At 40.5% G+C, this 26,299-nt stretch overlaps 1 protein-coding gene across 4 annotated transcripts in view; it reads left to right on the top strand.

Annotated features, from left to right (window-relative positions):
• Positions 1-26,299, top strand: part of PXK (PX domain containing serine/threonine kinase like) — a 49,449-nt gene that overhangs the window by 7,858 nt on the left and 15,292 nt on the right. For all 4 annotated transcript variants that reach the window (XM_045025517.1, XM_045025516.1, XM_045025515.1 and 1 more), the window contains exons 2-13: positions 1,950-2,000; positions 3,836-3,883; positions 11,235-11,421; positions 15,178-15,255; positions 15,698-15,771; positions 16,219-16,293; positions 18,844-18,948; positions 19,165-19,266; positions 21,253-21,414; positions 22,782-22,899; positions 23,349-23,427; positions 25,760-25,808. In XM_045025517.1, coding sequence (XP_044881452.1) covers positions 1,950-2,000; positions 3,836-3,883; positions 11,235-11,421; positions 15,178-15,255; positions 15,698-15,771; positions 16,219-16,293; positions 18,844-18,948; positions 19,165-19,266; positions 21,253-21,414; positions 22,782-22,899; positions 23,349-23,427; positions 25,760-25,808 — 1,128 coding nt within the window. The remainder of the gene's footprint in view (positions 1-1,949; positions 2,001-3,835; positions 3,884-11,234; positions 11,422-15,177; positions 15,256-15,697; positions 15,772-16,218; positions 16,294-18,843; positions 18,949-19,164; positions 19,267-21,252; positions 21,415-22,781; positions 22,900-23,348; positions 23,428-25,759; positions 25,809-26,299) is intronic.

The raw sequence follows: 26,299 nt of genomic DNA on the forward strand, positions 1-26,299 counted from the left end.
AGATGAGCTATCGTTAGCAGGAGGAAAAAAAACTTTTTGAAGTGATAATTAAGATGGCCCATAGAAGGTGTGAGGAGAACTTAACATAGGGAAATAGATTCAATTGGTGTAATGACCCAACCATTCCCAGTCTTTGTTTAGACCACAGTTAATAGTATCTAGTTTGCATATTAATTCAAGTTCAGCAGTTTCTCTTTGGAGTCTGTTTTTGAAGTTTTTTTGTTGCAAAATTGCCACCTTCAAGTCTGTCACTGAGTGGTTAGAGAGGTTGAAGTGTTCTCCCACTGGTTTTTGAATGTTATGATTCCTGATGTCAGATTTGTGTCCATTTATTCTTTTGCGTAGAGAAAGGTGGCAATTTTGCAACAGAAAAGCTTCAAAAACAGACTCCAGTGAGCAGGGCTGGCTCCAGGCACCAGCTCAGCAAGCAGGTGCTTGGGGCGGCCAAGGGGAAGGGGCAGCACGTTGGGCTCTTCGGCAGCAATTCGGCGGCGGGTCCCTCGGTCCCTCTCGGAGGGAAGGACCTGCCGCCAAAGAAGAAAGCGGCACGGTGGAGCTGCCACCGATCGCGATCATGGCTTTTTTTCTTTTCTTTTCTTTTTTTTCTTTGCCGCTTGGGGTGGCAAAAACCCTGGAGCTGGCCCTGTCAATGAGAAACTGCTGAACTTGAATTAATATGCAAACTAGATACTATCAGTTTAGGCTTAAATAGAGACTGGGAATGGCTGAGCCATTACACACATTGACTCTATTTCCCCATGTTAAGTATCCTCACACCTTCTTGTCAAACTGTCTGAAATGGGCCATCTTGATTATCACTACAAATTTTTTTTTCTCCTGCTGACAATAGCTCATCTTAATTAATTAGCCTCTTAGGGTTGGTAGGGGAACGCCCACCTTTTCAGTGTGTGTGTGTGTGTGTGTGTGTGTGTCTCCTCACTTATGTTCCATTCCATGCATCTGATGAAGTGGGCTGTAGCCCACGAAAGCTTATGCTCAAATAAATTTGTTAGTCTCTAAGGTGCCACAAGTACTCCTGTTCTTTTTGCTTGAATAGAATTCACCCATATGCTTTGCTGTGTGGGAGATTTGGGTTTCTCTAGTTCTGAGAAGGGATGAGCAAAATCAGGAGATGGGTATGCACAAAGAAATAAATACACTTCAAAAGATTCCTACCAAAAAAAATTTTTTTCGAAGGCCCTATTTAAAGAGGCACGGTGTAAAGATGAATATGGAAATGAAGGGAAAGCCTGAAAAGAATTAAGTCCGAGGAATGTAAAGATGGGTGGGTAAAAAACAGTAATTAAAATATACATGTGGTTCAACAGATTTTAGATTAACTATATTTTGTCTGTAAGCAATGAACGTGAGCTATGCATTGGAAATGAAACATTGCATCAGGAGTAATAGAAGTGTGCTAGTTATTCAAGCTTATTACCACCTTCATCCACTCACCTAGGCTTTCCATAGTAATTTTTGCATTCAGCAGCAATGAGTGGTAGTAAAGTTGGGAGTGAGGAGCTGGAGTTTGTTCAGCTATGAAGGTGGCTGTAATTCCAGGACATATCTTACAAGTTAGATCTTTGGGGAACAGATTTTTCTCCAGCTTTTACTGCCTGAGTTAACAGGAGGGTATGTACTCAATATTGTCTCTCATTACGTAAATGAAAGTGCTTAAATGCTTCAGAAACCTGTACGCTCTTAAAATTCAATTTCATCTTTCAGTGTGTGTTCTAGAGATGGATCTGAACGAGACCCCTGATCAGAACACTTCCCAGCTAGGAAGTTTTAAATCTAAATCAGAATTTTCACCATTTCTGAGCTTTTCCAAATTTCATAGTGGTCAGTTTAAATCCATTATAAAGAGAAGACTGACTATGCATTCACACTTTGAGTCACTAGTTCCTGTTTCTAATAACTTTCTCCATTGTTTTCCCTCTCATTTCTAGGAATACATAATTCGTGTGCAGAGAGGAATTTCCATGGAAAACAGTTGGCAGGTAATCTCTCTTGAAATTTTGGTTCACTTAAACAGAAGGTCTTCCTAGGCAGAGGCGGATTACAGTTTTGTGAGGACTAGGCCACAGCAAATAGGGGCCCCTCTCTACCCCTTCCTCCTGCAGTTGTCCCTCCCCACACCCAGCACTCCTGCCAAGGAGTGGGGTTGGGCACAAGGGCTTCCCCCATTCCCCGGCAGGAGTGCTGGGTGGGCTAGGGGAGTGCGGTTGGGGTGCCCATTTTTCTGGGGTCCCTGGGCACAGGCCCCAGTGGCTAATCCACCACTGTTCCTAGGAAAAGATATATGGATTCATCCTGGCTAGTCTGATTCTAGCTAGAGACCAAATACTATTTGAGAATGAGTCAGGAATGTGAAATGCTTGAATGTGTTTGGTCACAAACTGTTTCTAGTATCAGTATTAATTGGCATGAAGGCTTCATTTCAGTGTTTAGGTCTTCCAGATAACCAGTGCATATGACCTGCTTTCTTATATCTATATGACCTAAGATACAACACCAAGGCCCATTTTGTGCCAACTGTTACTCATTGTCAGTGGGACTACTTGTCCCAACAACAGTGGGCAACGTCCATGAGTAAAGTTTGGTGAATCCGTCCTTTTGTTCTGTGTCCACTGGTAGGATTGTCACAGAAACTAAAGTCCTCATGTTGATCTCATGCACACTTTGCACTAGCATGATTTCCTATTAATTTATTCAGTTATGTTGTCAGTAGGATGATGATAATCTAGGATGCTGTACACTGTTTGCTCTAGTTTTGGAAGCAAGTGTGGTTTGTTTTGTTTTTTTGTTTTTCTTCTGGAATAAACTTTCTATTTCCATGTTTAACCAAAACTTCTGAAAGTTGTGATTGTTAGAGGAACACTTTTGTCTGACCTCTTCATCTTAGAAGAACGATGTGGCTGTGGTAGTTACAGAAGGCCTCATTGTCTTCTGCCATTGTGGATATTCTAGGCCAAACAAAGAATAATCTGTGCAGTGTGTTCCTATTACATATATATGCAAGTGTTTATAGATGGTATTTGTTTTTAAATCTAAATTATGGGGTCTGAATAGTCTGCCAGAACCTGCCTTCCAGCTAGTAGTGGAACCATTGTCTTGTCCAGGCTATGCTGTAATAAAAATAAGTAATAATAATGATGATATCCTGTGAAGAGCTGGTGAGCATCCACTTGTACCAGATAGAGACTTTCTGGAGAAGGTCCAGTTAAGTACTTCAAAATCATAGATTCAAAATATAGAAAAAATGTTGCTTCTAGAATGGGAAAATCAGAAGGTGTCTGCAAACACCTATAATGAAGCTGCTCCAATATAATATTACAGCTAGGAAGCTGTATCGATGGAAGTTGAAGCAAGACAAATTCAGACTGGAAATAAGGTGTACTTTTTTAACTGTGAGAGTAGTTAATCACTAGAATAATTTACTAAGCGTCGTGACGCATTCTTTATCGTTGACAGTTTTTAAATTGAGATTGGATGACTTTCTAAAAGCTCTGGTCTAGGAGTTTTTTGGGGAAAGTTCTGTGGCCTGAGTTATACAGGACGACAGGCTAGATGATCAATGGTGGTCCCTTCTGGCCTGGGGATCTATGAATCTTGCAAGATTAGACATCACAGTGAGCAACTCTTCTTTCTCGCCACTTGCTGACATAGACTCATAGACAGCAGTGTAAACCCAGCAGTCTTGCATTTATACAGAGAAGCTTAGTGAAACCAAGATTGCAGTAGGAATCTGTTTCCGTCATGCAGTTTAGTTATCAAAAAATCCTGCAATATAAAATCTAGTGTGTTGCTTCAGTACTGCCTTTATGTTTTGCAGATTGTGAGAAGATACAGTGACTTTGATTTGCTTAATAGTAGTTTGCAGGTAAGATTTCCCCCCCCCGATATATAACTATAATTCTAATTAATATATTGTATTGTATTTTAAATATATTTGCTTTCTTTGTATACAACAATGAAGAGAACAGAGACAGCATCAAACTTACATGGCTGGAAATGAAATGACTTAAATTTTAAAATTATAAACTGACATTTTTGAACATGGAGAAATGCTGAGCTATTTTAGGTTTTACCATGGGAAATGTTGGTTGTAACTTCTGTGTGACCAATTTAAATCTAAAGACAGGAGATTGGCAGATATTGAATCTTTCCCTTCAGTAATGTGACTTGTTCTGGTTTGGTGTACTATTATTACCCCTTCTTCCTTTGACTCGCACAAAACAGAGGCACATACTGACCTTCTTAATTCAGCACAGAAGTGCTATGTATCTCATTATTTGTCTTCCTCTAAAAGCACTTCCAGATGCTGCTTATCATGTGATGGATTTCTGTATCATTGCAAAGGGTTCCTCAGTTAAACACTGAATTGACTGTGTTTTTTCTTTTTTAGGACAGTAGTTTCTTTTAGTTTGCATAGGAAAAGGCAAAGTGTGTGTGGGATGAGGGGCAAGCAGAAACTAACATTTACAGGAAGGATGCTTGTGGTTCCAGGATTTCTTAGTTTAACACCAGACAAATAACATATGAATTGAGCACTATTGGTATTTTAAGAATAGATTTTTATCTGTCACTTTCTTCTCTCTTTTTATTTTTTTATTTTTTTCCCCCTGTCACATGTAGTGTGACTGCAGGACCTTAAGGCTGTTTCTGATTTTCATTTCCTTGTTGGTTTTAAAAACCTGACTACTTGGTGAAGTCTAGTGAACAAGAATGGGCAAGAATATTGAATTGTGCTCACAGTATGAGCAACATTAAATATGGAAGCAGAGAGAGACTTGGGACGAAATTCAGACTCAATTTAAGCAGGTGTAACTTAGTTGAGTTCTATGGGGTTATCCATCAGGTCTGAATTTGCACTCAAGATTTTGTATGACCACTATCAATTGACCAACTTTACTTCTTTGTCTTCTACAGTCCAATCCTGCACTCCTTAATCAGGAAAAGCTCCCACTGTCTTCATTTGATCTAACTGGGAATTTTGCCTGAGTATGGAATCCAAATTTGTGCCCTTAACATACTGATACAGCATACAATGTTCATGACTACTCTGTTAGCCTGTGTATATCTTGGCATGTATTAGCTGTGTTCAGCCCAAACATGACTTCAGCAGGAGACGACTGGATTCCAGCAGTTTTTCAGAAGAGAGCGCACATGTGGGAACGGAGCAGTTTTAAAAACAACCCCCATGTAGCAGGAAAAGAAAATCCTTCTGAATGGACAAACCCTATGACTTTCCCTCCTGGTCCTGTGTGTAGGCTGATAATCACTGTTCTTTAAAACCCATACCACTTCCTAGGGGAGAGAAATGGAGCATGCTTGTGACAAAATCGCTATCTACAACACCTCTGACTGGTAAAAAGCTGGTGTAATGTATTCTACAAAACTCTAACTGAATAATTGCATCAAGGGGACACCTGAGGTAAAAAGAGATTGCTTGTGGGGAAGGAACAAGGCTGTTGGGGAATTGTAACTATTTTTTGTGTTGGCGGAAACATCTGGAATTATTATTATGAGGTGGTGGGCAGATGCCCCAGCCAGGGCAGTCCTAGTTAAGCCCAAATGTTCACGTTGTGTTCAACTCCACTTTCCTCAGAAGTGATTTTAGTAAATAACAGAAGATTGAGAAGGGTCAAAGTTATAAAAGATGCTTAGTAACAGACCTTCCCACGATCTGTAAGCTGGGAGGATTGAGAACATAGCCTCTAGGAGGCACAGCACAGAACTTGAAGCACAGCGGGAAGGAGGGGTCCCTAAAGTGACCTTAAGCCAGTGGTTCTTAACCTTTTCTTCATTTGCGGACCCCTACAAATTTTGAATGGAGGTGCGGACCCCTTTGGATATTTTAGATGTAGTCTGTGGACCTCTAGGAGTCCATGGACCACAAGTTGAGAACCACTGTTCTATGGTAACGACAACCTTTGCCAGACCCCTTAGACATAGTCAGCAGACCTTCAGGGGTCTGCGGACTACAGGTTGAGAACCACTGCTTTAAACCCTATATTGGCTGCAGTGTTGCCAGGAATCACTAGCCTGATACATCCCTTCTTGGCACAGAGGGTGGAGCTAGGTTTGTGGGGCAACACTCGGGGAAATGGGGCATATTAAGGTTATCTTTTCTTCCTCCTGCTCCACTGAGTTATGTAAAATAACTCCAGCATTTCATACACATGTGAACACTTTCTAATTCTTTAAGAAGCATAGTCTCTAGTTCCTTCCAAAACTCCCAACAGCATCATCTTGTATAGAAATGTTTAGGCCCTGTGACTGACCTTGGGAATTTGAAAAAAAACAAGCTTAAACCCCTCCTGTAAAGATGGAAGCTAATTCAGAGTAAAATTGCCTATGAAACTTTGACCTATTCCTGGAAGAGAGAAATGAAACATCTCTTGGATTTTAAGCCATAAGCACCCAGGTTCTTTTCTGACTCAATTCTTGACCTGTTTATTGCCTGTTGCTTCAGGATGTGTGCTTGGATATCTTCTTGAGCTTGGAACTGTTGTGGATTTTTGTTGTCTGTACTGCCCTGTTACCGGACACTTCTTAAAAATAATAGCTGAGATTTTCAAAACCGACTGGACTAGGAGAGTTAGCTACACTGCTCCCATTGAAATTAATGGGAAACTTGTGGCTAAATCTCCAAACTGCATTTGAAAATCTCAACCTGAGTCTCCCTGAGTGTACTGGATTGAAAAGCTTCTCGCAATCCATCCTGTATATCTTCTTTTTACTTTAAGATTTAGTGTAAAAGTGTGGAAATTGTATATCATGTGATCTCCATTTTGTTGAGAGAACGTCCCAGACCATTCTCTACCAAGGGAGCAAATGACTTGCTGTAGTGTAACAAGGCACTCTAAATTATCCACAGAGATCTCTAAGAGGAAAGCTCTGGTTTGAAGATAAGTGTTAAAGCACTGGCCCTTCTCTGGCAAAAATCCCATTGGCTGCAGTGGGTGCTTTACTTCTGAGTGCTGAATTAGGGCCCAGAGTAAGTATTCCCTCAGGCCCTAAAGCACTTACTTAAGTCTTCGTAGGGTCAGGGCCTCACTGAGGTGCCTTTCCGTAAATATGATCCCAGTCCCCCTTGTAATTTGGCAGGTGGGGTTGCAGAAGTCCAAAGTGAAAATACCGGGCTTGTCTTAAATATTCAAATTTGTTTTTCTGAAACAAGGAACTAAATCTGCCCCAGGAGCATTTGGAGAGAGCTTGAAAATGGTCACCTAAACTAGAACCCCTTCTCTGTAAAGCAGTGGCTAACTCTCAGGGGAAGAGCCTTATGACTGTGAACTGACGTGTTTTTTTCTGTTGATTGATTGATTGATCAGAAATCAGATGCATTTTCTGTTTAGAAGCTTTGCTGTAATTCTTTAATCTTGGTGGAATCTTGATGCAGGTTCTCAGACTGACTGTGTGTGTTTGCTTAGCCTGCAAGTGAGATGTGTTTTTTTCCCCCTCAAAGTAGGAGGGTGAGCGTGTGGGGAAATTCACAGTGGTTAGGATGCTTTGTATGTGTTCCAGTAACTTAAGACAGTCACATTAACCTTATTTTTCCTACCAACATTTTATCAGCTACTGATTCATAAGAACATCCATACTGGGTCAGACCAAAGGTCCATCTAGCCCAGTATCCTGTCTTCTGACAGTGGCCAATGCCAGGTGCCCCAGAGGGAATGAACAGATCAGGTAATCATCAAGTGATCCATCCCCTGTCGCCCATTCCCAGCTTCTGGCAAACTGAGGCTAGGGACACTATCCCTGTCCATCCTGGCTAATAGCCATTGATGGACCTATCCTCCATGAATATATCTAGTTCTTTTTTGACCCCTGCTATAGTCTTGGCCTTCATAATATCCTCTGGCAAAGAGTTTCACAGGTTGACTGTGCGTTGTGTGAAGAAAGACTTCCTTTTGTTTGTTTTAAACCAGCTGCCTATTAATTTCATTTGGTGACCCCTAGTTCTTGTGTTTGAGAAGGAGTAAATAACACTTACTTTCTTCACACCAGTCATGATTTTATAGACCTCTATCATATCTTCTCCCCCACACCCCTTAGTCATCTCTTTTTCCAAGCTGAAAAGTCCCAATCTTATTAATATCTCCTCATGTGGAAGCTGTTCCATACCCCTAACCATTTTTGTTGCCCCTTTCTGAACCTTTTCCAATTCTAATAGATCTTTTTTGAGATGTCGTAACTGTGCCTCAGAGCGTCGCAACTGAGGACGCCAAATTCAGGACAAACTACTGAAAAATAGGGCTGATAGACCCCAGGACTGGTGGCTAATCCCCCATAAGATACCAAACAAGCAACAAAAATAAACTTCTGCTTCACCACACTGGCTAACGAGTCAGAAAAGTGTTTTCCCCAGGCGTTCCAGTCCTTGTATTACCATTGAAAACACGAGACTTAGAGATGAGCAGTTCTTTAAAACCAATCTCTTCAAATAAAAGGTTCTTCTGAGCCCAAAGGACCAGCCACACACCCAGGTCAATATTCAACTTAGATCTTACCCAAAAATCACGCTGATGCCAATCCTAATCTAAAGGTTTATTCATAAAAAGAAAGAAGAGAGTTAAAATTGGTTAAAGGAATCAAATATATATAATAATTGCAGAGTTCTTGGTTCAGGCTTGTAGCAGTGATGGAATAAACTGCTGACCTAAGTCAAATCTCTGACTGCTTCCAAATCATTGGAAGGTTCTCAGTTCCTTGGTTAGAATGCTTCCGGTAATATAAGTTCATAGTCCAGAGGTTGGAGCAGAAAAGAGGCAAAATGGAGGGGTTTCCAGAGCCTTTTATATCTTCTGCCATCTGGAGGGAAACCCATTGTTTCAAACAAAGCTCTCAGCACAGCTAGTGGAAAATTACAACTGACAAGATAGTGTTTGGAGTCGTATGGGCAGGTCGCATGTCCACGCATGAAGATTTGGACACAGTAGAAGCCATTAACTATACCCCAAACAGCACTTGCAGGACAGTCCATTCAGTGTAGATGGGCATCTCCCATGGTCCATTGTCAGTTAAGTGTTTCTTGATGAGCCACTTAATTTGAACAGTGCCTCCCAAGATGTGCTGGGTGCTACCTTGTGGGCGTTACCCCAGCAGCAAACATTTGAAATCCAGGTTTGGAGCCAATATTCATAACTTGAAATACAAAAATGATACAGATAGCATAATCATAACCTTTCCATAGACATCTTACATGCCACATTTTGTACAAAATTTGTTGCAAATATGTAACAGTGGTTGCAACAATGATCCATATGGTCATATTTTAACCAGATAACAACCAGATCTGCATGCAGTATTCAAGATGTGGGCGTACAATGGATTTATATAGAGACAATATGATATTTTCTGTCTTGTATCTATCCCTTTCTTTACGATTCCCAAGATTCTGTTTGCTTTTTTGACTCTGCTGCACATTGAGTGGGTGTTTTTAAACTTTCTTTTTCTGCAACTCTCTCATACAGTCTCCTCAAGCCAAAGCTAGCCCTCACTTTGCTTTGCAGGTTAATAGGTGCACCCCAGTCTCAGAACCCCCTTGAAGTCTTTGCCTGTAACATCCAGCCTGTCACTGGCTACGCACAGAAATACCAGGTTTACTATCCCCAAGCACTGTCCTCCTTCAGAGAAGGATAGAGGTGTCCTTAGGCTTTCCTCTCCTTGTATAGTCCCCAAAATTCATTGTGGTGTTCCTAAAGTCAGCATGACCCTCTTCCTCCCCGCTCCCCCCTTGTTCTCTGGTATGCTGAGCTCCTGGTGACTGCGTATGCAGATAGAGCTTCCATTGTTTTATTTGCATGTGAACTGAGGCAGACAGATGAATATACATCCTTTTGTCTGATAGAAACCTGTTTGTCAACCCTGCCTTGATTGAGACATTTCAGGGATATATTTTATGTGTGCATGCGTGTGTGCCTGCAACTTCTGACATGGTCTTTGTACATACATTTCACAATGATATGGATGATCAGTGTGATCCTGGCTTTCATTTAAGATCTTGCGTGATATTCTTTATGGATAAATGGTGGTGGTGTGCTAGGAGTAGCGAAAACAATGAGGAGTCCCTGTGGCACCTTAAAGACTAACACATTTATTTGGGCATAAGCTTTCATGGGCTAGGGTTATAGGCCACGAAAGCTTATGCCCAAATAAGTTTTAGTCTCTAAGGTGCCACAAGGACTTCTCGTTGTTTTTGCTGATACAGACTAACACGGCTACCCTTCGGATAGGTGTAGTGAGTTTGTCAGGCCTATTAAAAGTTGCTGTTACAGAACAGGGAACCCTTTGCCAGCTGGCGCCATGGGCCTCTGTGACAGACACCTGGTTTCTTAAGGATTTCTCCCATGAAGGCTCAGTAACTGTGAGGCATCTGCTTTGATTTGCTGAACAGGGATGTGTTGGAAAGATGAATAATTTATTTTGTATCAATTCATATGATGTAAGTAGATATAAATACTGTGTTCAACCTACATTTGTTTTTCAAACACAATCTTTTGATTTCTTTAAAATACCTTGCATTTCTGCAGCATCTTTCATCTGATGAGCTGTAAGTGCTTCATGAACATTAACTAAAGCCTCACAACCTTTAGGGTAAGGAGTATATAGTGATCCACCACTAGAATAACAGCTCTACCTGTATAATGTCACACAGCAAAAATTTTAGAATGGGATGTGAAGAATATCTCGTTATTGAAACTGCAAGTTAAAAGCACTTACTGCCAGCTTCTTTAAGTCCTAATAATGGTAGTGGCTGAACTAGAAACTATTATCAATCTGTGCACAAGTTAAATAGGAGAGAAGAAAGTTTGTCAAGAGCAGACAGTAGGATGCAATGTTGGTTTGTCCTAAGACATAGATATGCTGAGAAAACACAGTGCTTTATTCTCATTTTGTTAGTGTGGCTCTTGCACTTAAATCTCCTGGCACTTTTGCACTTAAATCTCCTGGCACCACTGTATATGGTGGTACATATACAAATCTCTACATTCTGAGATGAGTTCATAGCAGACTCTCTTTCAGCGCTGTACAAGCACAGAACTTAAAGCAAAATAACAGTATAGACTTTCTGTATATTCACTCTTTTAAAATTACCTGGTTTTTAGAACAGTGCAAAACTAGTGTTTTATGGCTCAATTATTTACCACCATGAGACATTAGAAGAGGAAGCTTTTGATATTCTCTCTCTCTCTTTTTTTTTTTTTTTTTTTTTAATCAAGATCTCGGCTCTAAGTCTACCTCTACCTCCCAAAAAGTTGATTGGGAATATGGATCGTGAATTCATAGCTGAAAGACAGAAGGGACTCCAGAACTATCTCAACGTCCTCACTGCCAATCACATACTGTCCAATTGTGAATTGGTAAAGAAATTCTTGGATCCAAACAACTATTCTGTAAACTATACAGGTAAGTGAAGGATTGTAAAACGGCATTAATAAATTTACTTGCCTAATAGTTGCTGAGCGAAGGGTACAGGAGAAATTTACTCCTTCTTCCCGATACAGAGGACCAGTCTCACCTTATAAATTATGCATTAATACTATTAAGGAGTGATACTGTGGCATATAGAGTGAATTTACTCTGAAGTTCCCACATGCTGTCTGTCATGAAGCAGATCTGTGCATTAACTGTACTGTTGTTATCAAGTTTGCGATTACCACAGAGTGATCAGGACCGAGAGAATCCGTATGAGGAAAAGTAACAAGGGGAGACGTAAGATTCTACCTAGGGGCAGTTTAAATTAGTGTACCTGAGCTAGGGCAGTGAGCCAAGACACAGGGAACTGTTCCAGTTTTGCTGAGTACTTTGTGAAACCCATGGTGCAAATTCCTCGTGGTTTCTATAGAGACCCCATATATTACTGTGTACTGCTGTTATAGCTCACAAATTCCTGCCCACTGCATCATGGGTAGCTGGCATTTTCACAGTTTGCATTCTTCATGCCCAGCTCTCAGTGTTATACAGAGGTGGTGCATCTGTAATGGAGATACTAAGGCAGAGGTTGTGATTTGTCCAAGGGCACACAGTGAGCCATTGGCCACTGGGAATAGAATCTTGGAGTCCTGACATCCAGCCCCATGTCTAATTCGCTTTCCTTTAAGGTAGTCCTTTTCTAGAGTGCTGTATAGACTGTCTCATCCTTACAGTAACACGTGGGTGAGAGACGCTTACCCCTCTGTAAAACTCTTCCCATTTAACCAATAAGGGTGAGTGAATTTACCTAGGGTGTCAACTTCCCTTGCTTTCCTCTTCCAAATTCCTCCTTGAAACCCACCTCCGCCAGTAATCCCTCCTGTCGTCTTCACATTAGTAGTAATTGCGACACAGTCTTTTCCTGGGCTGCTTTCCAATGTCTTGTCCCATGTGTACAGTTTGACTTTACACATACAGCCATGGACTGGCATTTGGGAGATGTGGAGTCTATTCTTGGTTTGACCACTGGCCTGCTGGATGGTCTTGGGCAAGTCACTTTACCTCTCTGTGCCTCAACTTTCTTATCTGTAAAATGGGGATAATGATGTTTGCTTCTTGGTAAAGCACTGTGAGATCTACTGATGAAAAGCACCGTCAGAGACTTGTGTATTATTGTATTATGGTTCTACTTTGATTTTAAATTCTTCAGAACAGGGAATGTGTCCTGATCTGTGTAAAATTTGTGGCAATATATAAATATGCAGATGACATGCTTTGATCATGCACCTTGAGAAATGTTGATAGGTGCATAATATAAATTGGGAAGGTGGAAAAATTAAAGTGTGCATGTGTGTGTTTTTAATTCTAATAATAAATAATTGACCACACTGACTGACATTCTGGGAGCTCACCCAGCTTGTTAGGAACCAATCCTTCAACATGTACTGCTGCTTCTGGACTTGTATGTTTTTCCCCTTCTCCGTAGTCCAGCACGTAGAAGGCAGGTATGAGAGGAGGAAGAATTTTATGGTGCCTGTCCAAACAAGATTTTCCTGTTGGGTTTTCTAAACATTGTTGTCCATACTAAAGCTGCTGGCAATAAATCCTTTTGTGGGAGACTAGGAATGTTCTTCGGATCTTGTTGACTGAAAACTCTGTTCTTGCAGAAGATTCTAAAAAAACAATGACAGCAGCTCTCAAACTTGTTCACAGAGCTCTTGCTGATCACCTGTGGAGGAAGCTTGCTAGCCAAATGGTTCTGGCTTCTCTCCTTGATTCTAACTTACGTTTCAGTAAAGAAAGCTGAAAATATATTAAATATGCTCAATATTGCTTCCCCTTGTAACTAGTTGGTATATTTAGCCCCATAACAGTTAGGTAGCTTTGAAGGGCAATGAGGGAGATCCTCAGGATTGCAACTAGGAGGAGAAATGGCTTATGTGATTGCAGCTGGAAGGGGAGATGACCAAGAGGCACCCCCTCAGTTGGTGAACCCCAGACTTTTATAAGATGAGCCAGGTTGATGTAAAATGATAGCCTAATCCACCCCAAAAAGCTGCTTTTAAACAAAGGCAGCCATTCTACAATTTATTTCTGTAGCACTAACCAATGGAAAACCATACCAGAGACAACGTATAGTGTCAACTCCCCTATAAACTGCGAAATGCAAACCTTTATTTTCGTAAAAGCACAACCTAGCAAAGCAGTTTTATACTGTTTACTTTCCATTTGTGTCCACACTGTCCCTGAAATATCCTAGTGCAAGTGTGGCCAAACTGTGGCTTGCAGGCTGTATGCGATTCTTTTACAGTTAAAGCGTGGTTCATGGAGCCCCCCCACTTGCTACACCCTCCTCCATCTACTTGACTTGGAGGGGTGGGAGGAGCTTGGGATACCTGCCTTGCAGCAGGGGGGGCAGGGTAGGGGCATCTGCCCAGCGAGGAGAGGAATTTTGGGGCTTCAGCTCTGCAGGGCACACCTGCCAGGGCTCAGCACTTCACAGCAGGAGTGGGGCTGAAACCCCAAGCCCCCACAGGCGTGCGCCAGCTTTCAAACTTCTGAAGATTGTCATATACAGCTCTGCGGGTCAGTAAGTTTAGCCAGCCCTGTCCTAGTGTCTGCTGGCTCTGCATACAGTGAACTGCCTTTCCCTAAACATTCTCTGACATTTAAGCTATGGAGGAGACCTAAAATACAAGTAATACATTAAAATATCAGCTCATCTAGTTACCACTGAACAAACAGTGGTGATCCTGTAAGAAGTATTCTGACATCCATATTAATTCAGAGCAAGTTCATCAAGATTACTGTTACAGCAAGTACCAGGGGAATTAATAATGATTAAGTCACTGCCTGTGATCTTGGCAGACACCATTAGTGTGGCATTACTTTAAGTTACTGTTGTTCCAATAAACAATTTTCCCCTTCTCTAAGCATGTTTCCACAAATGGTCACAGGCAAATAATACACAATGAGTCAAATAAAATCTAAAACCTTGCATTCTTATTCACTTGCATTATTGGTCCCTGTCAAGATCAGTGACATTAGAGAAGTTTCATTGTTTGCCTGCTTTCCCTAGTGATAGTTTCTCTTAAATCACCTTGTGAACTCCTAAGAGTTGCCTTTCCAGCTGCGGGGGTGTGCTGTCTGTCTCCAGTAATCTGGAATGGTTTCATTTTTTCAGAATTGCACGCTGGATGCTGCCAGCAGAATGTCTGCGGGGAAGGAAGTGCCTTTGCACTAGTCAGCTCTGTTACTCTGCAGGAGCAGAGCAGCCAAGGAGTAAAATAAATAGATGAATAGTTTGTACATAATAATGGCAGAATTAAATGTAAATTAAGGTTTTAAAATTTGGTATTAAAGATGAATAACAAAGAAATGTCCTGTTGTGAGGCAGACCAGACATGGGGTAATCCAAACCATAGCTTTGGATCTGGATCTGAACTGTCTCTGGGGGTGTCTTGGATCTTGTGGCTTAGGCCCATTTCTAGTACAGAGGAAATGTTAGCTCATGAAGTTTGCGTTCCCTAAGCCAGCTGATTTACACTGTTGTCTTGGAAGATCTAAACTACTTCAGGTTAAAAGCTCAAACACTTCTTAGCCATATTTTGTGACTTAATTTAATAGAAAAAATAATTTTTGCTGCCTTGTTACGTGGGAAGCAAAGCCTGAATCCCTGCCGTTTGCTCCTGACTCTGAACATTCAGCAATATGTGTATAATTAACAGACTTTTAAAAATCTCTTTGCAGAAATTGCCTTACAGCATGTTTCGATGTTCTTCCGGTCGGAGCCAAAGTGGGAGGTGGTAGAGCCACTAAAAGATATAGGTAAGAAATGGGCAGTTTGGGTCTCTGGTCAAGGACAGACATGGCTGCCATGTTACTGTTCCTTACGGGGAAGTATACTGGTCAGTTCTCTCTCCTTAAATGTCTCTTTGTGAAGGAGACTTAATTAAAATGGAGAATAACGGTGACAATTTGAGCCAAGTTAGAAGAGCACTATCATTATGTGTATATAACTGAATTTGATGAAGGATTTAGAGTCTTACCACTGATAATACTAAGCATTGAAGCCTTAAATTATGTATGTATCTTTCCACATTGACATAATTTTGGTATGTGTTGGTATAATGCCCTTCGGATAGAGATCTTTTTAAATCTACAAGAATTTTCTTATTGGAGAAGCATAAAAAAGAGTGAGCACATAAACCCTACTATGATTCAGTAGCTTTTTTTTAAAAACAAAAATGAAAGCTTTTTTTCCTTCTAGGTTGGCGAATACGTAAGAGGTACTTCTTAATGAAGAGTAAGAATCAACCAAAGGAGCGACTCATGTTAAGCTGGGTATGCTTGCATCTTAAATTTCATCCCACTTTCAGGGTCTTCAAGATAACTATAAATGAACTGGTCAAAACAGCATTATAAAACCCCTCTGTGTGGTTGCCTTCATCCCCAACAAAAGTAATAAATGTTTTGAGTTCATCCTCAAGATCTTATTTTAGTGAAGCCTAGCTTCATAGTGTTTTATCAGATATTGCATGTGAATAACAGAAACGTAAACTTGGGTGCTTGGGATCCAGCTCTAAGTGGCAATGTGAACCAATTGTGAGCTAGTTTAGCTTCATAATGTGTAAAGCACTACCTTGCATTAGAATTTGCCCTCTTTTACTCTAGAGGTAAACTTTGCAGAAGTAGCTGTTTTAGTAACTTGTGAGAAAACTAAGTGAAAATCCTTCCATCTTTTTCTGTATATTAGTCAGCTGATGTCTTACTGTTTGTATTCATTTCTAGGCTGACTTTGGCCCTGATAAATACTTGTCTGATAAAGACTTCCAGTGTGCTGTGAAACTTCTTCCTTCTTGTTCTGTGAGTGTTACCTTGATGACTCTTAAACTGAGCCAACCCAAAACTAACCCTTATGAGGACTAATCCTGAAAAAGTGTATTCAGTCTAATATAAAAATATTGTGTACTTTTATAAAACTGCTTTCATCTGAAGAGCTCAAAGCCTTTGAAAACACTAGTTAAGCCTCCTACACCATGGTGAGTTAATATGTAATCGCCCAAGAAAGTAGCAGTGCCAGAAATGTCAAAGTCCTGGCTGCTGTTCTTTTTCTCTTCCTATCTTTCAATAATACTTTGAGTTAGCATCAGCTTTGATTGTAAATGTCCAAGATTTTCAGGCTCTCACAATAGTGCTGTCTATAAATTTAATTGTTTAACAACTCCTCAGATGTCCTGAGGATCTAATGGATATCAGTGAAATGTGTTTTGATTCTCTGTGCTCTGTCTTCAGTCTGTCAGTAGCCTAGAGGCAGTGCTCTTATTTCCTATGTTCCAGGGAACACCACATGGCAGGATCCAATTGTGGTAACTCTATCTGAATAAGGAAGGGTATTTGCTGACCCCAAAGGGAGTCCTGTGCGGTCTGTCTCCGCTTTGAGACTCTTGCTTTTTGGTGTGTCACCTTGGGGCTAATTCTTACAGCCAAGTTTTAAATGGGTATGGTTGTTTTGTTTTTTTCCCCCAATTCTGCAAGCGAAGTTGTCAGCAGAAAGTAAGTAGTGCCCATTTGCACTGAGTTACTCTAGTGAGTGATATTGATTTCTGAAAAGGCTATGAAACTAGTGCTGTGAATTCTTAGTCTTGAACTGCCTCGTATGCAAATCTAGGGCCTGAGCCCACAAACCCATGAGTAACTTTATCCAGCATAAATGAGACAAAGTGGGTGAGGTAATGGATCAACTTCTATTGGTTAGAGAGACCAGCCTCTGACCTTACACAGAGCTCTTCTTCGGGTCTGGGAAACTTAGACCTTGTCTCTGCTACAAATTACTTCAGTATAACAGATGACTCACCAACACCCCTGGGCAAGGTGAGTTATACTGACCTAAGAGCCAGTGTAGACAGCGCTATGTTGGCTGGAGAGCTTCTCCCACTGACATCGCTACTGCTTCTCATGGAGGCAGGAGTCATTAAGCCAACAGAGCTTTCTCCCATTGGCTGAGAATGTCTTCACCAGAATCACCACAGTGGTGCAGGCTGTATGTGTTCTAATGTAGATATAACCACATTCGGTGTCTCACAGTTAAACACAAGATGGAACAGATTGTTTAGCATAAATAGTTAATACATATTTCAAGGGACCACTCAAGGTGACATGACCCATTTAATACTCCTTCAGTCATAGGGAACATAACAGGCCACTTCATTTTAACATGTATTTCAAGGGACCATTCAACTACTTACACTAAACAATCTGTTCCATCTTGTATTTAGCTGAGAGACACTAAGGGCAGGTCTATGGTACAAATTTACATCAGTGCAGCTGCACTGCTGTAGCTTGTTTGGTGAAAACAATCTAAGCCACTGGGACAGAGCTCTCCTGTCAGTTTAATGACTCTGCAAGAGGCAGTAGCTATGTCAGTGGAAGAAACTGTCCCGCCGTAACAGCGCTGTTTACATGGGGGGTTAAGGTTGGTATAACTACATTGCTCAAGGGTGTGGATTTTTCATACCCCAGAGCGACATAGTTATACCTAAGTGTGTGTGTGTGTGGTGTCGACCAAGTGTGAGTAAGTTTTCCCAGACCTGAAGAGCTCTGTGTAAGCTCAGAAGCTTGTTTCTCTAACCAACATAAGTGGGTCCAAATATAAAAGATTACCTCAGCCACCTTGTCTATCTAATCTCTTGGGACCGACACAGCTACAACAACGCGTTATGCAGCATAGTCCCATTAAACTCACCTTAAAGTTACTCACATGCATGAGTGTTTACAGGACTGGACCCTTAATTTTTTTATCAACAAGCTAGTGACTGACTGCAGTGTAAGAGATCATGAGGAAGAGCACAGGTAATAGATTTGCAGCCTCCTAACTTCCCCTGATGCCCACCAGATTCCTCTGAACCCTGTGCTTGGTCACCTCCGTTTAAGTACATCTGTTTTATCATGTGTGGGCAGGGGTGTGCACAAGGGGGGGCAAGCAGGGGCATGGGCACTCCCCCACGCAATAATTAGTGGGGGCAGAGCAAGCTGCTCCAGCCCCAGGGCTGCGGCAGGGGCACAGAACATGCTTCTTCAAATGCAGTTAAATTTAAATTCCTGTGCACGTCCCTGTGTGTGACTTACTAGTTTAGGGCCTAATCCAGCTGTTACTGAAATTGGTAGTAAGATTCCTGTCTACTTCAGTGGAAGCTGAATAAAATCCTTGCTATGTTTGCTCTTGGTTAAGACTAAAATAATGGTCCATTAAGCAGATGTCACTACAGACTCTGGTTTGTCATTTTGATAAACAAATAATTCAAATGCTTGATATTACTTCAGGGTATCTGTTCTCTATTAAATGAATCTAGCATGAATTTACTGTAATCCACATTAAAATGTGTGAATCTTCTTAATAGCTTCTTCTTTTGGCAGCATCCCTACATTTACAAAGTCACTTTTGCCACAGCCAATGAATCCTCAGCACTGGTAATTAGACCGTTCAATGAGAAGGGAACACTAAAGGACCTTATCTATAAGGTACTGTACAATGGCACTGATTTTTAGCAAAATGCTCTGCCATGTTTTGTTACTTTAGAGCGTATGTTAATAATAGTATAAAGTGCTTTTTATGTTGTACTGTTGAGCAAATCAAGAGTACTTAAGCAATTATAAAGAAGAAAACTTATTACAAGCATGGCATTTTATATGTTCATTAATAGCTGTGTACTTTTTTCTTTTTATTTTTTTTTAAAGGCAAAACCAAAAGACCCATTCCTGAAGAAGTACTGCAATCCCAAAAAAATTCAAGGTCTTGAACTTCAGCAAATAAAAACATTTGGGAGACAAATACTAGAGGTAACTCCTTTTACTGTCTAAAATGCATTTGTGACTAAAGGGATAATTTCCTCATAATTAACAGTTTGAAAATCTCATAATTAACAGCTGGGATTATTATAATGGAAGGGAGTTAAGAATGTTGTATCCTTTTGCAGTTAGTTTATTTTGTACATTTGGCCACACTTTGTGTATAGTCAGTTCAGTGTAGTCCCCTATATAGTTAGCAGGGCCGGCTCCAGGCACCAGAGTAGGAAGCAGGTGGATGGGGCGGCACGTCTGGGTCCTCAGCAGGAATTCGGTGACGGGTCCCTCATTCCCCCTCTTCCTCTTTGAGCTGCTGCCAAAGAGGAAGAGAGGGTGGCAGAAAAGCTAGAGCCGTTCCTGATAGTTAAGCCTCCATCCTGCAATTGGATCCTTGCATGCAGACCCTTATCCTTGCATGGAGCTCCCATTGTGATGTAACTGGAGCTCTGCGCATATGCCAGGGTCTGCCCATGTGGATCCATTTGCTGCGCTGGGGACTAAGTAACTACCTTTTTTCCTTGCTGGAAAGACCCATAAATAGGAGTAGGGATACCATAAAAGCACTGATAAGGGTAACTTTTTTGAAAAAATCAGGCACTAGTACTTAAAAGGGTTTGCCATCAGAAACTGGAATTTTTTCCAAATTAGTAAATTTTAAAGAAAAAATTTAAGTCAGCAGCATCCTTTTAAATCTCTATTTGCTGCAGTTTACATCACTAAATGTATTTAATCTTCCAAAAAAAGTTTTAAAACCATATTGTAGACTTTGGTTCAGTTTGACGCTTTTCTTATTTTTAACAGACAGTAGATAAACCCCTTTTATCAGCCTCTTATTCTGCTCCAAGAACCTTTCAATATGTGTATTGTGCTGTTTACATGAAAATGACTTCCAGGTTTATTGTGTTTGATCAGTGTCAACTTTCAAGACTTCTTGATTAAGATCATATTATATGTGCTGATAAGATTATAGTACAATATCTCCTCTTCTGATGCTTCCTTAGGCCAGTCTATTTTATCCCTCTTTAGCACTTGGTGATGAGAAATCATGAATCTTGGCACCAATAGGAGCCTTAGGGGATTAAAGTCTTAAGATTTCTTTCGTATGCTTGTTTCATTGAACAAGCTACTTGTAACTCGACTAGATACACTCCCTTACACATGTGAGACTCAGGCAAACTTCCACCACATAAAGTATCTGTGTGGTTATACAGGGTACTGCAGACGGGAGTTGGCCATGGAAGGAAAAACATGACCATTACCGTTCATCAGATGTCTATTTGCAGGGATGAGATTTTTAGAGAGAGTAGATACAGACCTTTCACTTCACTTGTGACTAGTCCTTGCCCTGAGCCAGAGATCCTTTTATCCAAAAATACTCCATTCTTGATCCTTGCTGCCCTGCCCCATGTATCCCACTGTTTCTGACATGATGCTGTGAAACAGAGGCTTCTGGGAGTTTTCAGAAGCCATTTTGGGAGCTCTGTAGAATTGTGGGAGAAGAGGTCAAACTCCCACAGTCTGCTGGGAAACTCCCATAAGTCCATGGGAGAAGAGCAATAAAGGTGTGCATCTCACAGGATAGTTCCTTTATGGGGAAGACTGGATGATTCAGATTCCAGCTATTGAAAAGAAACCAAATGCAGCAGATTCTGATTGAAGTGGCTAGAGGAAACAGTTGTTAGAGAGGAATGTCAGAACATGCTTTAGAGCCTGATGGGTGGGGGAAACCACCAGGTGAGGTATAGGGAGGAGTGTGATCATACAGGTGGTGCCAGTCCCAATCTGTGAATGAAGAGCTGTAGAAGATGGCTTGACGTGACGGTGTGGCTAGAAGGTGGGAGCTGAATGGGGAAAAATGAAAGATCCAGAGTCTGGGGAGCTGATCCATCCATTGTGCATTCTTTTAAGTACACTTCAAACGTTGTCTGACAATCATCCTAACAGATGTCCTAGCAGTGACATTTTTCTCTGATCTTTCAGGTATTAAAATTCTTGCATGAAAAAGGATTTCCTTATGGGCATCTACATTCCTCCAATGTGGTGTTGGACGGTGATACATGCAGGTTGCTGGATCTAGAGAATTCCTTGCTGGGACTCCCATCCTTTTATCGCTCGTATTTTTCACAATTTCGGAAAATTAATGTAAGTCACTTAAAATATATAAAGTGATAAATAGATATTTCCTACGTGAAAATTCATCGTAGATGTGATAGTAAAACAATTTGTGCTTGACAATAAAATATTACAATAGTTTATCAACCCTGAAAAGTGACCTTAATGCTGTTGTAGAAAGTACAACTTCTGCAGGCATCTGCTCCAGTTAGACTATATCTCTGGAATGAAATAGAGACTGTTTTTCTCTAAGATGAATGGGCTAGAGGCATTATGTAGATGTCTGGCTCTTCAAAACTCATAAGTTGGGCGGGGGCGGGTTGGTGCAGGTTATTTCTTAGCTGCAGATTTGCACATCAACAGTTGACTCTGTGTCTACAGAGAAGCTAGACCTAACTTCCCCCTTTGTTGGGAAATCTGCCCTGTTGTAGAACTTGCAAACTTTTAACTGGTATGTTGCCTTGCCCTCAAGTACTCATTGTAATAAATTACATAAGGTATCACATGGGACAGCTGCTGACCTTGTTCAACAGTTGTGCTGAGCTGCCAAGGAAACTTTCAAACGTTTATGGTTATGTTAACTCAGTGCCATCAAAACTTACTAAAGCCTTATCCAATAAGTGCAGCCACATATGTCTGCTACTAAACACAAATCTAAAAGCCAGTGAACATCCTCTAACACTTAGTTCACTATGCTAAATTAAGCCAAATGCACTAAACTCTCTGGTATTTTGTACAAATACTGTAGTTCTTTCTTTGGATACTTTCCTTTTTATCTACTTATTGGCTAGTTGGAAATCAGTGTGGGGTGTGTGTGGGCATGTGTACTATTACTAGTAATACATTTATATATAGTATATTAAATCTTGGTGTTTGCTGTTTGAATAATAGAAAAATGCGCTAGCTCAAGATTTCCTTTCAGTATTATGGTTTTCAAAAAATCTATATTTTGTAGGAATAAGGTTTGTGTGAACAGAAAATAGTTAGGTCAGTTATTAGGTTAATTAGCTGAATTGTCATCTGCAACTGAAGATGCCAAATTGATCACTTGTGAAGTGGCTATTTTATTAGAGGAGCCGTTTGGGCTAGGTGCAGTTTGTGTACATAGTAAGTCTGTTCTTCCCCTCCAAATTTAGCACCTAAATAGAAAAGACGGGCAAAGCATGAGAGGACTGGGATTATGTTTATCAGTGGGGAATTGAGGCACAGAGAGACTAAGGGACTTGCCCCAGGTCACACAGTTTGGTGGCAAAACTAGGAATTGAACCCATCTCTCCTGAGTCCCAGTCTTGTGCCCTAACCACAAGCCCATCCTTCTTCAATGGAGCATTGTAAATCTTGAAACTGAAATGTGCAAAATTGCTTGATTCTAGCAAGCTGGGCTTTTGTCTTCCTAGACTTTAGAAGGTGTTGATGTACATTGCTTTGGTCACTTACTGTATGAAATGACGTATGGGAGACCTCCAGATTCAATCCCAGTGGACGGCTTCCCTCCTGCTCCATCAGCGTCAGTCGGTCAGTATACTATTGGGGAGGTATTAGTCTCTGTTTAAAGTAACTTCAATTGTCTGCCTTTCGACTACCTTATAAACCTACTTAATATGTCTTGTGGCTTTAGAAGGAGAGTTCTGAGGCTGGATAATTTATTTACTAAATTACAATAGAAAATGTACCATACCTGTAGGTTTCTGTATTGTGAGATGCCTTTTCCCTGAAAAAATATATACGGCACATAGATACTGAGTTGCTTTATCATTCTTTCTTTACTACACCGTTTCTGATCATCTGGTAAAAGTAATATCTACTGCTCCTGAACTGTCTTAGTTGAAAGGTTAGTTAGGGAGTGTTACACAAAAATGCCTAATCTTTTATCCCAAAACAAGGAAAGCAATGTTAGCAAATGTGTTCCTGCAGTATAAAAATCTGCCCATTCTTTCTCTTCCTGCCTGCCTGCCTTTTTAAAGTGGCTGTTTTGGAATCCTTACTCTCCTGTGAAGCCCTAAAGAATGGTATGCCAGCTGTCTCCAAGATCTTACAGATGTCGTAAGTTCTCGTTGCCTTGTTTTTTGTAGACTTTGTAGTATTGTTGTTGTATATATTAATATGAGCAAAGCTTTCTCTGTGCTCTCATAATTCATAATAAAGGGTTTTTTGGGGGGCGAGAAATAAGCTCTCCTAAACAAGATCATTAATGGTCTAACTTTATTTGATGTAGGTCACTTGTGGAAATATGAATGATGTTCCTTAAACTATTCTGACCCTTGCTACATTATAGCATATAATACATTCACCCACACGGGTGGTGGTTGCATTTTAATGAAGGACTTCTGATTTTTCAACTTTACTTAATAAACATCCAGAAAAAAAATTAGCATTTATCAAAAAAACCCACTGGAAATGGTTTCTTGTATCTAAGGGTTTGTCTATATAGAGCAGTAATGTGGAGTGCTGGGTTGAGACTTCTAAAATGCACTAATGTGCTGCATGGTAATTGGTCCATGTAGATCCTACTGATGTACACTAAATGTTCCCTAGTGCACTTTAGCATAGTGCTGTTTAAAATGGTTCTACATTAAAGTATGCCAGGGAACATTCCAAGAGATTATTCATTACCGAGTATATTCCTGTATTGAGTAAATATATAATACATTATATACATACTTATTATAGGGTATACAAAGAGAGCCCTGAAAACCTCTGATTTTTGGACCTCTACATAAAATTCAAATTGCTAAAAATAAATCCCCCAAAAAAAGTAATTAACCCTGAAAAACGTAATCCCGATTAAAGAGCATGTTGCTGTGATTATTTAAATGGGCCCGCCATCCGTTATGAACACATGCAAAAGTACATGGAGGGATGATAAGAAAACATCGAAGATGCAGAAGTGATCCTTAATAGATTTGATTGGCAGTGAGCCTGCAATGTGATTAACAAAGTAGATTTTATTACTTTGTTCAGTGTTTATGCTCAAAATAGGGAGTGGGCAGAAGTGTAATATTCTGTCCTTTAGAATTGTGGCCTGGTCTCAGGGTGTGTAGCTTGCCACACATTTTGGGGCATGTTGCAGAGTTCCATATTCTCTGGTGGGAAAGAGTCAGTGCAGTCTTGTTTCTTGTCTTCTTTCTTCTTTTTTATTTGAGGGGGAGAGGAAATAAACAGAAATCTGACAACAGGGAAATGGTATTGGTGTAAGAATTTATAAAGGTCATGAGTTAGAGAAGATAATCCATGTCCAGTCTGACCTGATGTGTACATGCAGCATGATTTGGAATGTGTAGGTTCTGGGTTCATGTACATGCCAATACATTAAAAATAAACCTTTCTCTCCTTGAATAAAATACTATTCTGTAAAAAGTCTGTTTAGTTTTGGCAAGGGCACATAATTAAAAACCGGTGGGGGAGGCGAAGAGAAATCCACAAGTAGGTTTTAAAGGGACTCCGACAACTTTATCACATCTTTCTCTGAATTTTCTACTTACTATTGTTCCTGAGTGTCTGGATCTGGGATCTTGGATAAGTTCATCACTTGCGTAAACATGTGGTAATCTGCAATAATGTCAAAATTCTAAACTATTGGTCATGGGGGATTTAACTCTGACATTTCACTGGACAACCATCTACTGTGTGTTTCAAAAAGTCTGAAAATAGAAATACTATAGCAACATTGCCCTCTAGTGTACTACACCTGTGCTCTGAAGAGAGGATTAATCATTTGTATTGTTGCTGCTGTCTAGTGGGATTGAATGAAACGTTTTTCCTTGTTCAATTACTTTAACTGGAGTGTTTAAAATCCAGTTAAATGGAAATGTGAAGCGTTACTCAGATGTCTTCCATGCTCTTTATGATTTTGAATAATAATATATAATGACTGTGCAAAGAGAGCTTCTCCTCAGAAAGAGGAGTGATCTTTTAGATGCAATGTACCAAAAAAAACCCCCAAAAAACCACCTGATCCCTGTAGTCGTTATGGCATTTTAAGCAAAGGGAGAGTTGATTTTGGGAGATTCTAGTCTGCCTAACTAAAATTACCTTGTTTCAGCTGCCAGTGTTTCTCTTGGTCTCCTAATGCTGTTAGCTAGTCTTGCTATGTTCCACATCAGAGGTGGCTATGTGTCAGGGAGGATTGCTGTTTGTACATTATGACCCTCTGGATGAAAAGCACCATATAAATGCCAGTGCAAAGACCTGAAGAAGAGCTCTGTGTGAGCGCGAAAGCTTGTCTCTCTCACCAGCAGAAGTTGGTCCAATCCACTTTGTCTTAGTGCAAAGAATAAGCAGCAGTGGAGGGGATGGTGGTCATGCTGCATTCTCTTCTTGATCCTATCTGTCTCTTGGAAATAACATACCAGCTTGAACTTTTCTTTCCTTTCAGATTATTCAGTGATATTCTACTAACGAATTCCGAGAAACCGCAGTTTAAGGTAAAAGTGAACGACATTGGCATATCATGAATTGCTGCTGACCGTGTAATTATGTGGCTGGCTTTGGGCCTTGGTGCTATCCATCCAAAATGGGGGGGTTGGGTGAATGAGATGGACACTTGGCTATGTTCAGGGCTGCCAAGGCACCAGTGCTGCTGTTTCTTTCAGCAGCACTTAGCAAGGGAGCTTGTTCATTGGATTCCTTCATTGAAATGTCCCTGGGACATTTTTTACTTGTATTTTTTACTCATTAGATTTTCTTAAGGATGATGGCAGTTGCTGTTCCTTATTGTGAACACTGATGCAAACGTAAAGCAAACTCTCAGGATTTAGGGATAGTAGGGGAGGCTACTCAGCACCGAATTCTGCAGATGCTTCAAACTGTCCCTCAGAAAAGAAGTTACTTACACATAGTGGACAAGAGAAATAAACAACAAGATTTTCTTTGGTGCTTCTTTGTTATAAGACGAACAAATGTGAACTTCATAAAG

This window comes from Mauremys mutica, chromosome 7, assembly GCF_020497125.1.
Source record: "Mauremys mutica isolate MM-2020 ecotype Southern chromosome 7, ASM2049712v1, whole genome shotgun sequence".
NCBI classification, from domain to species: domain Eukaryota; kingdom Metazoa; phylum Chordata; order Testudines; family Geoemydidae; genus Mauremys; species Mauremys mutica.